The sequence below is a fragment of the Phaethon aethereus genome (genome assembly GCF_964289735.1).
Source record: "Phaethon aethereus genome assembly, chromosome: 12".
Lineage (NCBI taxonomy): Eukaryota > Metazoa > Chordata > Aves > Phaethontiformes > Phaethontidae > Phaethon > Phaethon aethereus.
Window position 1 is genome coordinate 2,711,332 of NC_138588.1, and position 15,715 is coordinate 2,727,046.

Below are 15,715 nucleotides of genomic sequence, written 5' to 3' on the forward strand. Positions count from 1 at the left end.
TTTTATTGTGGCTTTTAATATCAAAAGCTTTCATGCATTTTAAAATAATTATTGAATGCTATGCTTACTATAATTTAACACAAATATAATTCCAACAGTAGGAATTGATTTTCAATATTGTCAAATGGCTTTCTGTCTTGCAATTTAGAATAAGTTATAAAACAGCATATCGAAGAGGACTAAGAACTATGTATCGGCGAAGATCTCAGTGCTGCCCTGGATATTACGAAAGTGGAGACTACTGTATACGTATGTACAGAGCTTTGATTCAGCTGTGACAATAAAAGTAATTTTTGGAGGAGCTGTAGACAAATTAAAGATGTATTGCAGTTGTAATATTAAGGGCTGATTTTCAGAGCTGCTCAGAACCTTCAGGTCCCAATGATTTCAGTCACAATTGCAGATACAGAACATTTCAATTCATTTCAGGTATATACATTTCAAGCACCTAAGTAAAATTTTCCTGAAATCATTGGAGAGGGAGTTAATCAAGTTCATGAGTGCTTTCTTGAATCAGACTTTACTTTGGGGAGTAATTTATGCACTAATGGTAAAGAATTAGGGGAACCAAGAACACTCTTAGGAATGAACTATTAAATAATTTAAGAAACAGCATAAAGTTTCTGCCTCTTAACTTTGAAAGTTCTTACCCTGGGTAAGAACAGTTAAAATCTCATTGTGTTTCATATGGTTCCTGTCAATAATTTTGCCCTTTTTGAAGCTTCACAAATGTCAGAAGAACTTTGTCCTAATTACATGGTATAATTAAATAAAAAACTCTGGAGTGTGTTAGGTCAGTCTGAGAGGGACAAAATGCAAAATGAATCTTTCAGCAACATCTAAGAGCTTTGTTAACTAAAATGTCCAGTACATTAATGTCACGTGTTTTCAATATTGCAGCTCTCTAAGTATGCTGAGACAGAACGCATTTGCTACACTTTGCTCAAAAGGAAGGTGGAGCTGGGGATCTCTTGTCTACATCTTGTTAGAATGGGATTATGACACAAGAAAAACACAAGGAGGTTTTGATCAGCATCAGAATCCAAATTTTATTGACAGGTCTAGAATGCCGTAGAATAATTTAAATGTGAAAATGATACAATTATCCATCTCACTTTAAATATCTTGACACAGCGCTTTAAAGTTATTTCTATCTAGTTCTGTTGGTGTTTTTATTTGAGTACCTATATTGTACTTATATTGTAGTATATGAGCACCTCAAAAACATGAATAGACCCTAATCTTATTTTAAATGACCTTTATGCCAAACAGTTACTTTAAAGGGGCTTTGGACTGTGAAAAATTACCATCCCTTTGAGATAAGGCATTAGAATTAGCCTTATTTTACAGAAAGAATAATAATTTGATCTTCTGAAGTGTGAAGTGCTGTTACTCAAGTCCTGAAAACCATTTAATGTAGCCTATTGTCTTTGCTAAAATTCTTCCTCTGTGAAATATGTATTTAACTTTAAATTTCTCAAGCATCAATTTAATTACAGCAGTTGTTCCACATACTTTTATTATCAACTTGAATTTTGTGACTCAAATTCCTGCCTGGCACAGAACATATTTATTTCCACTTTTCTCTCTGTAATCTATTGATTTTTTTTTTTTTTTAATTGCCATACTGGTTGCAACAACAGGAGATCTCTGCAGACTTTCTGATTCTTTGAGGATATTAACATTTATTTTAAAGTGCTTTTTTGCTAGTATTAATAGTCAAGAGTTCTGCTGCTGCCAGGCAAATATTTTCTTTCTATTATGGAGAAAGAATAGCATATACCATACACCAAAGTTTTGCTAATGCAGAACAGGCAGCATCTATCAGATCAGGAGTTTCATGTTTGACACAGTGCAGATAATACTTACAGTCTCTCTGTTGTTTACATGTGCAAGAGTCAGGTTCTTGTATTTCATTATCTGCATGATCATAAATGCAAAGTGCATTCCTTGGGGACATTTTCTATCCTCCTTCCTGGGAGATCTAAGCAACAAGTGCAACTGGGAGAGAAATGATGTAAAGGAAGAAGATCTCCATCATGACTGATTCTAGATACTTGGTCTTATTGTTTTGATACCACAAGTAGCCACAAGTAGCCAAAAGAAAAATCACCCCAAAACCAAAAAACCTCATCAAAACTCTCTGACCCTGCAACCAACAGTTTGAACGCACAACAATATTTAGCTAATGTGATACTTTTCATGCCAACCCTTTTATTTCTAACACATCAAGCCCTGGTACCATTAGTTTTGTTTTGTTTTTCCGCAATACCTTCCTGTGCCAACAAGCAAATTCTCCCATTCATCATGGTTTGCAGTCAGCAGTGAATTCCATTTTCATTCCTGGTGGCACCTCCCTGCTTTTGCTCCTTTCCTTACCTTCCCTTTCCCTTTCTTTCTTTTCTTTAAACTGATATTTGCTGCTGTTTCCTAACAAGGTAGTCTAGTACTCCTGTCCCACATTCCTCTAGGCATGTTCAGTGCCTGCTCCTTTAATGGTAGCTGCTACAAGAGAGAGGTCAGGAGACACCATCAAAACCATTCCACTTGTCTATGCTGTCACAGGACGGCATGGTTCAGAGATGATTGTGTTTCCTCTAAGATCCACTGGCAAGAAGGGAATGAAGCTCCAGCCCTGCAGAGAAGCTTCTCCTCACTCAGCCAGCCCTTTAAAATCTATTCCATTAGCAATCATGGAAGCCACTACAACATGGGGAGGAGAGAATACATCCCGCAGTGAGTCTGATGATCAAAAGAAAGTTTGATTAAAAAACAGTGTGTAGATTAAAGGCTAATTGGTTCTTCTTTCATTAATAGCAGTCTTTATTTCTTGCAAAAGTTAAATAGCTTTGTAATTAACAGTGACATGTTTAGACTAGGGAAGGATGAGTTTAAATCTCTATTAATGACTGTTTCTTGTATTTTAAAGCAGGAGTGAAGGCTTTCAGCTACTGTTTTGATCTTTTGCCTTCTCATTTACTATTTTTAAAAGAAATGTCAGATATATGTTTTTATCTTTGGCCTCCTATTGGGATTTACTAAATGGATTACGTCTAATAAAATCTACCCTCAGTTCGAAATAATTGGGTTGGCCCAGAGCTTCTTGCTCTGCCACTCTTCCTCTGGTATCTTCTTTGCCTTTTTGAGATCTATATATGCTACTGCCCCATAAAATGTGGAATTCAGGCACAAGGTCAAATCATTTAACTTGTTGACTGGTAAGTTATACATCTGTCCAGCCCAGACTACAGAATTTTGGGGTATGAAATTGTCTTTGTGCCTATAAAGGGCTTGGAATATTTTTGTGTTATAATGGTATTCAAAAAATACCACCTGAAAAATGCTGCAAATGCACATCTGCGTTTTTTTCCCATTGATATCTTAGAAATGGTGCTACCATTCTAGTAGTTTTGCAAAATTATTCTCCTTCTCTGAATGTTCTTACACATGACATAGCTTTTCACTGAGCTGTCCCTGAAAACAAACAGCATAGTCTGGGTAGTAAATCAGAGCAACTGTGATTTACTATACTTTGTATGCTAAGGTAAGCTTTTGCAGAGCAAATACATAAACTGCAGAAAATGTTTTTTAAAATAACCACAGGGTTCAATTGCCTTTCAAGTTTTTCATAAGGATGTTTTAAAATTATACTGCCTAGGTTAGTGTCTGTGGTAGATAAAGCATCTCTGAATACCTGCATACTTTGCTGCTTGAAAAAAAAGGAATATTACATGGCTCTTTCGTGATTTTTACCCTTTGAGTAGATGGTAGTTGAATACTTCCCTTTAAGCATATGTCAGGTGGAAAGAGATCCCTTGTGTAGTAAATGGATACATTTTGGTCTGAGAGACCAATGCTTTGTTCAGTCTGTCCATTTTAATCTTATTCTTGCACAACAGATTTATATAAAAGAGACGTTTCTTCTTAGGTAACAAAGGGTCAGAGACCCGAGCACCAGAGAAAAGGAAGATGGGACTGCAAGCAGCATCTACTTGCATCTGACTTTCTGGTAGAAAAAAACAACCGCAAAACACAAAGTTGGGAATTCACCTTTTCTTCATAGATTGAGATATTTTAGCTTTTAATGGTTCTATTTTTCACTCTCGTACCTTATACATTAGAAAAAGAGTGTAAGTCTATGCAATGTGACAGGATCCAATAATGATGGGATTAGCGATTTAACAATCTTATTTGCTGCCATTTCGCTGTCATTCAAACCTGCCAAAATTCAGTAGAGTTATAGATTGACCATTTCATGGTTCTCTCCTTTCTTGGCCAAGTTATTATTGATCTCAGATTGTTTTTCAACATTCAGCTTTCCACATTGCAATTGCCGCAACCATCATCAGGACTCCTTGACTTTGACAAATTTTTTATGGAGAAATTCTTGGTCTCACTGGTTGAATCTCAGTTTGTCACCCAGAGTAGTTGTTCACTGAGGCCAGAGGTTAGGGACATCATTGTGTTTGCATGTAGTTATTTACCCATCTTTTCAGCTAGCCTATGCCTGACATCATTAATGAATTTCAAAAACAAATGAGGAATGTTCCTTTAATAGCTGACTTGGTGAAATCATGCAAATTTAGGACCTGATTCTTTTCAGGATTTTAAATAATGTTTCATACTGTAATTCCAATAGACATGCCAACTTCATAGTGTGATGTATGCTTATGTATTGTAGCAATATGAACATTCATACCTTGGGATTGCCCTCAAATTTACAAGGCTGCATGTCTACTGCAGCTTTTGTAATCTTTGAAAAGGCTGCCTTATTGGAGCCATATGGCTAGATTGTTAAACATCTGTACCATAGGAGTAACAATTCCAAAGCTTCCTGCCATCTGGATGAATTACAATACTTGCAATTCAATGCATATGTTACAACAACACGCCGACACCGCAGTAGAGTGTACTTACGATGAAAAGAGAAATAATGACTTATGTGATCAGTGCAAAAGTTGTACACTCTTAGAAAATGTTGAATCAGCGGCTTAAACTTCCTGAATATTCATAATGTTTGTTCCTATGTCAGAATTGTTGATTATTTTCACTTTATAAGGTAGTAGCTCATTAACATTTTAGAAGAAAAGTTGTCCCCCCTTCTCACCTCAATTTTAAATTCCTCATGGTGAGCATTCCTGTAACTTGAAAATATATTGTTTGAAAACTGCTGGACTTAGGAAATATATTTTTCTTATCTTTATAGACACACATTAAAGCTGGTGCTAGTGCTCTCTCTAAGAGCCCTGCTGTTACATTATTCAAGTACAGCATACTGTACATCAATAATGCAAAATAAATTAAGGGGAATGATAGAGCAGTACATAGATACTTTGTATCAGGGGACATTCTTTTTTTCTTTCTGGTTTGGGATGCATGAGTGCAACAAAATGCTGTAGAAGGCTAATCCGCATATAGCTTTATTAACTACAGAGTTGAAATGACAGTAGGAGACACTTTGAAATTTCTCCTTTTATATGCATTTGAGATGACTCCATACATCTTTTTCCAGTGAAGAATATGGGGGAAATAATTTGGGTCCTGTGTTCTCATCTGAGGGGAAACTTGCACAGGAATTACGAAATTCTGCTTCTAATAGTAGTAGTAGTAGCCATAGTCATAGTAGCAGCAACATTCTTACTGCTGTGTGGTGACTGGGAGGAATCCCCATTTCCTGTTGAATGAGCAGGTGAGTTGATAGGAAAGCAAGAGAAGGAGCATGCAACAGAACCGGTTATCTGCATTCAACTTCTGCTACCGTACTGCCGAGTGTAACCTAGGAGTCATACACCGATGTCTAATATATACCATCTTACAGAACACAGTGGAGCAGGCCACAGCTCTGCAAACAGTAGAGGCCTTTGCTTATGCATTCTGAGCATCTTGGGAAGGCAGGTGCACGTGGGCAGGAAGAGGGAGACAAGCCTTAAAGTAGGTCAGTTCATTTTGTGGCATAGATGAAGACACTGGGTTACTATTTAGCCTAAAGATAATGGAGAGACCTCTTTGATGGGAAAGTGAAAAAATCAATTCTCATCTCCCATCCATCATTTTATATTTGCAGTCAGCTTCTGGATGCTGATGGATTTGCAAAGATGCTGGTGGGGAGTAGTAATGAAATAAGGAAGGACTTCTGGAAGAAATGCAGTAGAAGTAGAAACAAAGTATTCGTACAAAGGAATGAGAATAGCATAAAGGTGGAAAGGAGGGTATGCTGAAGCTATGTAATGTCTCAAGGGGCTTAATAAATATATCTGGGATGGACAGAATCTTGTTTTTATAAGTCTATGCAAGGGAATGGATACCAGCAACATAGGATGGATTGAGATTAAAAGAAGATGATGATGTTGGCTGATTGCTTGAAAAGCATCTGTTAATACTTCATATTCTAATACATTGTCAGAGTATTAATCAGATACCAAAAAGGTTAATCAGAGACAGACCTCTTCTAACCAGACATAGATACTTCCTCTAGAACCAGATATTCTCTGACTGTTTACACAGACATTCTCTTTTTCTTTCTGTTACAGGATTATAGCATTCCACTTCCTATTTGTGCATTGTTGCACATGCTTTTCACTTAATAAAGGTTTTTTTAAGGCTCTCCAGGGAAATTTTTCATGAAACTTCAGTCCATGGCAGATGTGATCACCAAACATTTTTGAATAATTTATCTTAAGCTCAGTATTTCTAACATAGGTATTCACTTTTGCAAACCTCACTTTCTTTGATGCAGTGAGTCAAGAGAAATTTTCCATCTATTTAGTCCCAAAGCTTTCCTTCTTTTTATCAAGATTTTTCCTTTCTGACTACCACGATTTACTTTTATTACTGTAATGCCTAGAAATCCGTGTGCAAAACCACTAAAAGTTAGCCTTACTTGAAAAAGCTTACAACTTAAGTATGTAAATTGAGTCAAACGAAGTGGTTTTTTTCTAATTCAAAATAAGAAACTGTGTATGAAACACGCTATGAGCATACTTGTAAAGAAATTAAACCTGGTATTCGGTATAGCAAGCAACAAAAGGAGGCTTTCAGTTACAGCAGTGTAGTGTATACACAAGCTCTGCTCAAGCACGTCACTGATACGTACCTTAGGATCTGATATCAATACATCTGCATTCACAAGTGTCATGTTTTAGCAAAATCTACAGTTTAAATAAAATTGCTTTTAAAATATTAAGTTTTAAAATTCCTTTTAAAAACATTAAAAGATCCAAATGTAATAGTTTTGTTTATGCAAACGCTATTTAACATTTACCTTATAGTAAAGGGTAGGCATCTTCAATAGCTTTTGACAGCACAGGTAAAAGATTTTCTTTCTGACTCCCATCTTCCATTTTCAGGCAAGAGTGTGAATCATAGGAATTGGAAAGTACATTTTGCTATGTCTCATTAGTAGAAAGTTTCTCTTTCTTTTATCTAAAAAGACATTTAGACATAACTAAGAAATTAGACTTGATCTTAAATCAGCTGACCACCTGCAACCTAGAGTTGCTTACAGATAGTTTAAATTAGTGGCTTGAGATGAGAATCAGCCCCCATAATTATCCAATGATTTGTTCCCTGGGGTCTTTTTTGCAGTTCTTTTTGCTCTGAAACACATTGCTGTGGTTCCTTTTGAAATGTGAGAAAAGTGCCTGCATTTAAATATTCCACCCCCAGTAATGTTAGTGTAGCTTATACATTCACATGATCTTCAGACTATACTTCTATCCTTGATTTCATCAGGGTGACCTTCATTTGCAGTGTGTGGCTTGATCTGAAATGAAACCTGAAATGCGTTGGCCCTCTAGGGCCCATGCCACCGAATAGCCTGGCCTCAATGACAGGTTTGCCTTTAGAAATTTGTCCATAGTCTTCCTATTTTGGTAAGAAACAAAGAAAGGATTTCTGTTAGATTGGCTTGATGAAATTAGGAATAAGAATGAAGAAAGATTTTGTTTGAAAAATCAATAGTTTATTCAATGTGCTACAGAACTAAACTTTATCTAGGAGAATCGGTATAATTTAGTTTTATTAGGTGTTGCAAAGATAGCCAGAAGTACCATGCAGTCCAGATGTCTCAATCTATCTACTTTTGATCTTTTAGGAACAATATTTTTGATGCACCCATCCTCACTCTTACACACAGCACATACTCTCTGCCTATGAAAATCAATCATCAGTGGACCTGTATCTTTTACTGACAGAAAATAGAATTTTCTTGGCATGAGACCCACAATTTGGGGCAAGCCTGTAACCGGAGAACTACGGTCATGTAGCAATGCTACCAGATCCAAAAATAAATATTTCACAGGAACAATAATATGATGGAATTTGTACACAAGTAAATTCACTTAATGCCCTGAGCAGGTAATCTGTAGCAAAATATGCAAGTGCTGTAATTTTGAGGTGCATTTCCAGAGAACAAGGCAAGATGGCTTGGTTATTTTACTACACTGCTTAGGTCAAAGTCCTGCTCATGTCTCTCTTACTGTCTGCTGTAGCACCTCTGAGAATCTTGCCCTTGCTATAAATTTTTATTATAGTAGCTCATTTTCTTTGACATTAACCTATATGCTTCCTCTATCACTGCTTAAATCAAACAGCTACTCAGCCAGTGTTGGAACCCATAAATTTTGTGTCTATTTGAGTGATACAGTCACAATAAGAAGGGTGGGGTAGCTGTGAATGAAGCAAGGCAGTAGAAACATACTGTAGTGAGACTCACCCCACAACTGAGGAGTTTCATGCAGTTCTGCCATGTCTGATACAAGTACTTACCTGGTCATCTGTAATTTAGTTATCACCTTTTTATGATGGAAATGTTTGTTTATTTCTGACTTACCACTTTTAGCTAATTTCTAACTTTACACTTCACAGCTGGCAGCTCACTTACTTTTGCAGCACAACTCCTAGGAAAGCCCAGACTGCAGATGAGGATACCCATACCTATGAGTGGAGAACAGTTGTTCCTTCAGCAGTTGAGTGTAGTTTGATACTACCTGCCATCACAGGTAGTTTGGTAGATCAGGTTGTGCTTGCTCTTCTGATAGGTTTGGCAGCTTCTCCATATGTTGGCAGGAAAGCTGCAAGGACCAGGGTTCTACGTTAGGTACAGCTTTCTCCTCTATTCCCCAGCCTGTCAAGAATTTCATTCCCTCAGGCAACAAAAAAAATTCCCCTAAGGTTAAGACTGGGGAATTCTTCCACTGGTTTTAGCACAGGAGAATTGCTTCTTCCCTCTTCTGCCCTCCAAAAAAAAACCTGGAGCCTCCTGCTGGCAAAGACTATTTGAGTGCCTTTAGTGAGGTGGCGTGGGGTCTGCTAGATCATACACAGGGAGACTGAAAGACAGTGCATAAGAGTAGATGTTAATATTTCTATGTTACTTACAAAAAGATAGTAGCACTCTTTCTAAAGGTGCAGTAGAAGGCATAATTTGCAGACAAATTGTCATTAAGTTTGCTGGTTGGATGAATCAAGTTCCAGTAGAAAATTAACTGGTGCAAATGTATTTTCTACAAATTGCTGGAAAGAGTTGGTCAATTTACCAAAATAGAAGGAGTAGACAAAGGGCACAGGAGGGGAAAAGCTTTCCTGGGTTATAGATTCTGCTCTGCTGATTCAGGGTCTCTCTTAACCTCATTAACAGTTTGAACTAGTAATAATGATTGTTTTGAACCCTGCAGTGAGGCAATGGGAAATCGCTTACCAGAAAAAGTTAAATGCTGAAATTATGCCACAGAATAATATTGTATTAGAACATTGATCCGCAGAATTGATCTCAGCATAAGCCTTTCCTCTCAACATGGTAGAATGCAATGATTATTTCTAGTTGAAGTAATGGCATAAAATGCATAAAATCAGTTGCAGGCCTTAAATGATCAACAATTATCAATATTTAGCTCATTTCCAAAGAGTTCTCTATGGGCTCAGATTCACCTTCTGTGATGGCAGTGAGAAAGACTGAGCCTTGGAAATGGTAAGTGATTTCGGAATGTGACTGACTTAACCTTAGAGTGGTCAGGATTTCACCTGAAGGTGGAATTTCTCTCTTCACCCTACAGAGCAAACACGGGTGCTTGTATCTCCTGATCCCTATGGAGCACTGGGGGTGAGCCAGACAACCCTGTGTGGACTGTCATCTCTGACCTTGGTCTGAGGTCTTCCTTCTACGTGTCATGTTAGTCATGAATCTGTTGAAATCAGGCATTAGACAGATGCTTTGTCTTCATTGCAGAATTTGCCTAGGTTCTTAATCTTAACTCCCTCATGCCTTTGCACACGTTCCTCTTGCCAGAGCTTGGTTGTGACTTTATCTACAGACTAATGGGTTAGTGTTGCTTTTACCCAACCTCGTAACCTGTCCACTTTGCAGGGCAGATGCACTTCAGTGCTCAGAGTCCTGCAATGCCTTCCCACAATCCCCTTTTAGTGCTTTGAAGTACTACAAAGCTCTTCTGTTATTCACACAGCCAAAGACAAAAAGCGGTTCAGCTTACTGACCCCAGTTCTGCTCTTCTGACATTTGCTGCTACAAGGAGGCTGCTTTTCGGCTCTCGTTCAGACATTATTAAATGGTAAGTACTATCTCCCTTTCCCTCTCTCTACCAGAGCAGATGAAGCCAACAGGGCATCAAAATGACACAAAGAGTGTGTTAAATGTGTGACTCCCATCGACCTCTCCTTTTGCAGGGCTCTAACTTTCTCCTCTATTACTGTCACTGCCACTATTTTACGGTCATTGATGTGATGCAATGCCATTCCTGTCTCAGGGATGTGCTGCTCCAGCTCAGCTTTTCCTCAGAACCAACCAGACTGCAGTTCCAAAAAGTGTTGCACCAGTCTTGCTTTTCTCAGGGCACGTAGAAAAAGTGGCAGCCTCTTCTCTGCCTTGACCTTCTCCCAGCACAGTTTACCTCCCTAATCACTCCCTAGAGTAAGGCCTACATGGAGTAAACTAGATTCTCATTAGTGCCAGATCCTCCGATAATCAGTAAACTGTGAGTGTTCCTCCTGTGAGGGACCTGAGAGTCTGAAACACTGAGGTCTGGCTGGAATTATTCCAGGACCTGTACACTAGCCCATGTCATCTACTTGGGACACTCAGCGATGACAAGAATGTGGGAGTCCCTGTGTTCACCTTCTCATTAGTCATCAGAGCCCCATATTGCATTTATCTGGTAATAGAAATCTGAGCTGAAACTATCGTAGGTTTTATGCTTATTAACAAATCTTCACCTCCTAGCAGATTCATACAGGGATTTACTGATACTTTGTCAATAATGACACGGACATATGTCAGATTCTGCTCCTGGGAGAAGACAAAATCCCCAAAATGTATCTATCTCCTCAATTCTTTTACTTTAGACATTCATAAGTCATCTCTGGCATAGCCTACTCCCTAAGCTTTGGCAGGGTGTCAAGACTGAGGATAACACAACCTGGCTGCTATCTTGAGCAGATCAATATCTCGCTAAGGCAGTGGTCAGAGACTCCCCATGTCCCAGATGACAAGAAAGACCATTGATTCTGTTCTGATTGCATAGATGCATAGTCTCAAATTCCAAATCTACCCAAAAAATGTAATGGAATTGCACCTACAGGAAAAGGAGTTGATCTTGCGACCCATTGCTGTTAATGATCTGCATCAGGCTCATTTTCCCTTTGCTCACATTGATCTCTTTGTTTTTGTATTTTTTTATTAGTACTTTCATTGGATACCAAGAGGGATATGAAAAATAAGGGTTGCCATACACTGAAACAATAAATTCCTCAAAGCCTGAGCAGGCTTTGAGCTCTTTTTGTATCTTCATCTATTAAGGTTGTGAAACCCTGCATTAAAGTGCTATTCAAGGTGATAAATTAATGGATGTATCCTGAGAGATGACCACAGAAATAGACATTAAGCAATGCAAAGAACTATTATCCCACATCATTGAAACAATTATTCAGGAAACCATCTAATCAGCATGATTCCTGGCAGAAAGTCAGTGATTTAGAGAGGGAATCTTCCGTTCCACAAATACGCAATAATCTAAGAATGAGGAAAACCTACCTAGATGCATTAGCTGTAGTCATCTTTCTTCTCCTATCAAACCTCCCTTTTCTGAGCACATTCTAAGAGAATCTAGCCAAAAGCTGACTACAGGCTTATCTAATGAAGCTAATAACCTAGACTCAGCACAACCTGGATTCAGGCCAGTACATTAAGATGGAAACACCAGAGTGGCCCTGAGTGAATAGATTCCTAATGGATAAGGGGCAAGCATCTTTTTAATCTTTTCTCATCTTCTTTGACCTCTCTGCATTATCTGAAACCACTGGCCATGAGATAACTACTATTTCACCTGACAAAATTATTCTCTCCTTTAAAAGTGGCACAAGGGACTGAAGGAATGTGCTAAAGTGGCCCAAATTTTTCCTGGGACACATATTGAATAGTGAAGGAAAACATCACTTCTTCCCTTAAATTTCTGCCTTCTGTAGTCCAACAGCTATCAAGCATGGGGCAAACTGGTTAGATGATCTGAAGTTAAAATACCAGCAACATTTAGAAAAAATGCAGGTCTACTTTTGGTTCACAGCAAATAAATGAAATTGGTCAGAGTTTGGGTGAGATCAGTGTATAGTGAAGAAAAACTGGCAGAAACTGCCTATGGTAGGGCAGAGAAAATAAAAATATTTTTAAGAACTTGCAGTAATGGGGCAGTGTCCTTTTGCAACATGTGCAGTCAGAATAGACCAGTTCATTCTGTGTAGTTCTAGGAGGGTACCTGAATTTTGTATTGTGTCTATGCTTTCATATAGTAGCATCTGTATTTGCATTTAGCAATGTTTTCCATTATTATAATGTATCTACTGTTATTTATGCTTTCCACCACCTCCTGGCTGCACTACAATCCCTGGGCAGAACGCCTGCAGAGCCTAGGAAACTCTAGCTTGTACAGAATACTCCACACGTCTCTTCAGCAGCGCATGCTGCTGTGAATGAGTGCAGTTCATGAAGTCTGTTTTCTGCTTTCTACACTGTGTTCCTTTAGACTTTGTAATTATACTGGTCTTTGTTGTGAAGATATTTTGCTTGTCTGGCACAGCAAAGTCCCATCAGGTGAAGTGGAAGGGAGATGGAACTTGCTGGGTCAGTGACTGTGAACTCCTCCAGGTTCAAAGGACCGCTGCAAATGTTACCACATTCCATCGCAAGCACAAGACACATTTTTTTGACTCTGCCTTTTGTGAAATAAATACGCAAGTTATATGTTTGGACAAGTTAACAAACTTTCCCGAGCTAAATCACTCCATACTTCATCCCCTAGAATGAAACTCTTCTCTAAATGCACTTTCACCTCTAGGAAAGAGGCAAAGGTGGTTGTTGTGGCAGGCGTTAGTTACGTTGCTTAATGGAGTACAAGTAGTCAATGGGTTGATAATGTAGTGATGGGCAGGGTATGACAGTGTGTGTAAAACAGCGTGGTACAGCAGGGTTAAACCCTGCAAAGTCATAGTTTGGGTCCCCACAGAGGAATGCAGCACCATTGCTCTGAAGACAGAGTAATTCTGGATCCCTGGCCTGTAGGCTGCTTTTGTCTGGGATAAGCTATCTGTGGTGCCACTCACTTGAAGTAATTCTGCAATGAAAGTGTTCTCCAGACAGAAGAGTCTGCTCCACTTAGCAATGGACAACTTAATAACAATATCCTGGCTATTTCATACCTTTGTAGATAGGAGTGACAGACAACCCATTTACTCTATCTTAATTCAAATTCAGGGCAACAATCAAAAAATTAGTCTTAAAGTCTTAAAGAAAACTATGCAGTCATTTCAGGTGTGAAAAGAGTTTAATCTTTAGGTCTATTTCCCTGAGGATTGACCTTATATGTTAAAAAAAGCACTGTTTGTAATTATAAAGTAAGTGATAAGCATCAAATGAATTGTTACAGAACCCTTTTGTTGACTTTATTCCATGATAAGGAGCAGTTGCTGTGTGACCTTGAATATGGCCAAATAACTCATGCTAAATGCATTGCTACAAAGATGGCAGTTTGGCAGGGCTTTGATGTAGGTCATTTTATTACCAGACTGAATCAAAATACCAACTGATCTTCAACTGATGCCAAGAATGCTAATAATAAACTGATCAATGAGGTGCTGGATTGTTCAAGAGAATTGGTCAAGGGAAAAGGCAGGCATAAGAAGTCTGGAATTCCAAAGGTTGAACTGCTCAGGCTATTATACTGGGAGGAATTATATTCCTTGCATTAGTACCAGTTTTCTTTACTCCAGGGGCTTTTAGCTGAGTGTTGAACAGGACAATGTCAGAAAGTATATACTTACCTTTATTTTTCTTGACCTTTATGTGCAAGTAATTTTTATAGTTCCATTAACTAGTAAGATCATTTGCAAACCACTGTACAAAGTATATTATGAAGAATGCCTTGGGGACCATTGTATCCTATTATGTTGAATGTTAATAGAATGAAAAATTAATTTAAACTCTAAAGATTAGAGCAAGGCAAGACTTCCCTTTTATAGGGAAAATTCAAAATTTTATTTGCTATGGTAAATCTTTAAAGTTGTACCCTAATATGACCTTTATATGGACCTTTATAGGCCTGATTCAAGTCAGACAGTGCCGGAGTCTGGTTACTTGCCTCTCTGAATAAAATGGCTTATATCAAAACTTCCCCTTTTTTTTTAAATTTCTGTGACCCCCACATATGGGATTATTCTTGTGTAATTTCATAGCTTTAAATGACTGTATACTAGTGAACTCATAGCTGCTTGTTTAGCAAGATAATAAACCAGAGATGAGAGAACCCGCAGTTCCAAGGAGTGTCTTTACCTTACTTGACTCTTTAATTGCTCATGAAACATTGCCATCTTCAGCTAGGCAGGACTACAAAACACCAAAAAACAAGAATGCGGTTCTCTGTAGTACTTTTTTGTATTTCGCATTATCACTGATTGCTTTAGAATGAGGAACACTATCTTGAGTCTTGCTTGTAGGTCTTACACAGAACTCTTCCCAAAGGACTGGAGTGCTACTAAAGAAGTCAGCACTTCCATCCATAGACAAGTGATTAAGTAAACTTTATTAGCTTAATTAGTCATTATTATTTCATATTTACATTAACATAGTTAAGGTGTGATATGTTTGTGTGGCTAAATCAACTAAATTCAGACCAGTAATGAGCAGGAGTTTTGTTACCTGAAAGAGCAAAGAAATAGTCCACCATCAACCTTCTTGCTCACAAATTATGCCTTGACCTGGGAACCTGGCCTAGTTAAAAGGATAAAAAAGTTGCATGTTTTACATGTAAGAATGATTTATTATTGTAAATGTCCATACAGGGAACCGAAAAATTTCAGTTTCAATTTTCATACCTCTTATAAAACTTATGTGTAAGAGTTACATTAATGAGAATTATATTCTTAGATAAAGCTATACGGGGCAGAATTTTCAAAGTATCCCTATCCCATCATATTGTATGTCTTTTAGTACACTGTACTTGTAAATTTGTGACTGTTCCATATGTGGACTTCTTATCATACATAACCAGCCATTTTTAAATTATTGCATGAAGGCGTGTATTTCTTTATTGCAAAGTGCCGTTTTCCTAATACCCTGTCTTGAATTTCACCTTATAGCTGTAGACTAGGATGCCTCACTGTCTTCAGAAACCCTAACTCAAGTGAAATAAATGCACAAAAGATTAGGACAATTAGT

General features: G+C 37.9%; 1 protein-coding gene across 2 annotated transcripts in view; it reads left to right on the top strand.

The window, feature by feature from the left end:
• Positions 1-173: 173 nt before the first annotated feature.
• Positions 174-15,715, top strand: part of MEGF11 (multiple EGF like domains 11) — a gene marked incomplete at its 3' end in the record, with an annotated part of 201,920 nt that continues 186,378 nt past the window's right edge. For both annotated transcript variants that reach the window (XM_082005373.1, XM_082005374.1), the window contains exon 1: positions 174-249. In XM_082005373.1, the coding sequence (XP_081861499.1) occupies positions 189-249 (61 nt within the window). In that variant the 5' untranslated portion in view covers positions 174-188. The remainder of the gene's footprint in view (positions 250-15,715) is intronic.